The sequence below is a fragment of the Sapajus apella genome, unplaced genomic scaffold (assembly GCF_009761245.1).
Source record: "Sapajus apella isolate SASKATOON/1434 unplaced genomic scaffold, GSC_monkey_1.0 scaffold17, whole genome shotgun sequence".
Taxonomy (NCBI): Eukaryota; Metazoa; Chordata; class Mammalia; order Primates; family Cebidae; genus Sapajus; species Sapajus apella.
Genome location: NW_022436957.1, coordinates 2,428,353 through 2,429,898, shown reverse-complemented (window position 1 = coordinate 2,429,898; position 1,546 = coordinate 2,428,353). Strand labels below are relative to the sequence as shown.

The 1,546-nt window shown below is 60.4% G+C and overlaps 1 protein-coding gene across 1 annotated transcript; it reads left to right on the top strand.

Moving 5' to 3' along the window:
- The first annotated feature begins 285 nt into the window (after positions 1-285).
- Positions 286-1,189, top strand: LOC116556528 (testis-specific basic protein Y 1-like). The gene is made up of 2 exons (XM_032285816.1): positions 286-634; positions 828-1,189. Exons 1-2 carry the CDS (start codon positions 536-538, stop codon positions 1,110-1,112), a joined length of 384 nt encoding a protein of 127 aa, XP_032141707.1. The 5' UTR covers positions 286-535; the 3' UTR covers positions 1,113-1,189.
- The last annotated feature ends 357 nt before the right edge of the window (positions 1,190-1,546 follow it).

Sequence of the window (1,546 nt, the reverse complement as noted above, 5' to 3'; positions counted from 1 at the left end):
GGAGAGAGAGATGATTGACATCTTCATACAGCCTTACACCTGTCCCAGTCAGCATGGAGGGGTTTCAGGTAGGTCGTACAGAAACTGGGTAATGATGGAAGGTGTGAGGGAACAGAATGTACCACTGAATGGGGGGTCCTGGGGAAACATCTGGAGGAAACACCCTCCCGTGCCACGTGATCTGCCAAAATTGAACATGGGGAGGTTAAGAGGGGTGACATGTCAGTTTGGGAACTATCTTTAGGAGTGCTAACCATAATCTCCCTTTCTCCAAGCACAGCGTCCTGCCTTCCTCATCAAATACCACCCCTCCCCCCCACACACACACTTCCTCGGCCATGTCCTGATGGTGCTGTGTGACGTCTAAGCCCGTCCTTCCCGCCCAGGGCTACCATTGGCTGGGTGGCGGCATGCTGACCAATCAAAGCTCAGGGACGTGGTCGCCGCATTGGCCCGGGATCCCGCGAGGGGCACGTACACGTACACGTAGACCAGACAGCCTGACGTTGATGTTGGAGACGTTGAGTTGAGCAAGATGGCCCCAAAGACCAGAGCCTCGGGACCACCGGCCAAGGCCAGGGAGACGCGAAAGAGGAAGTCCTCCTCTGAGGCCAGGCCCAGTACCCCGAAGAAGGTGAGCGACCCACCCAAGCTCCTCCTCGTCTTCCCCTTGACTCCTTCCTCAAGATTCCTGCCCTGTCCTCACCTGGCACAACCCCCAGCCCGGCCCTCGCCGCTTCTCAGGAAATGTCCCTGTTCCCAGCCTCTTCCATCCTCTCCCCTGACCCGGACAGAGCCCCACTGTGATCTCCCTGTTGTCCTTCCAGGCGCCCAAGGCGGGGAAGAGAGGAAAAGCGGGTCCTGGAGGGAGAGGCAGGAAGAAACGTGCCACTGGGAAAAAGATGGCAGCCGTGGGAACCCCTGAGGCAGGGAGCGGGCCAGCACCACCCTGGCCCAGCGAGCCGCCGAGCCAGGAGCTTCCTCCGTGCGAGGTGCCTGTGAACGAGGAGCCAGTAAGCGAGCACGACCCACTGAGCCAGGAGACCCAGCTGGAGGATCCGCTGAGTGACGTGATCACCATCTCCAGTACCGCATCCCAGAGCAGCGACTAAGTTCAGGCCCAGCCACCAGGAGACCGCGGAGGTCTCACCAGCACGTGGAGGGGGGGGCGCCCCCATGCTGATGTCAATAAATCCAATGTGTTGCAAAATGATCCCAGTGACTCTGTTCTCTGATGGTGGTGGGGGAGGAAGGGAGGGAGGGAGGGAGGGAGAGTTGGTGGGTCGGGGGGAGGGAGGGACAGGTGGTGTGTGGGGGAGGGAGGGAGGGAGAGGTGGTGTGGGGGGGGAGGGAGGGAGGGAGGGAGGAAGAGGTGGTGTGTGGGGAGGGAGAGAGGGAGGGAGGAAGAGGTGGTGTGTGGGGAGGAGGGAAGAATGGGTGGTGTGCGGAGGAGTAGTAAGTGGGGTCCTGCGAGGTTGATGTCAGAGGGACAGGTCACAGCCGGACAGGAGGATAAGGACTGCATCACAGCTGAGCACTGGAGACA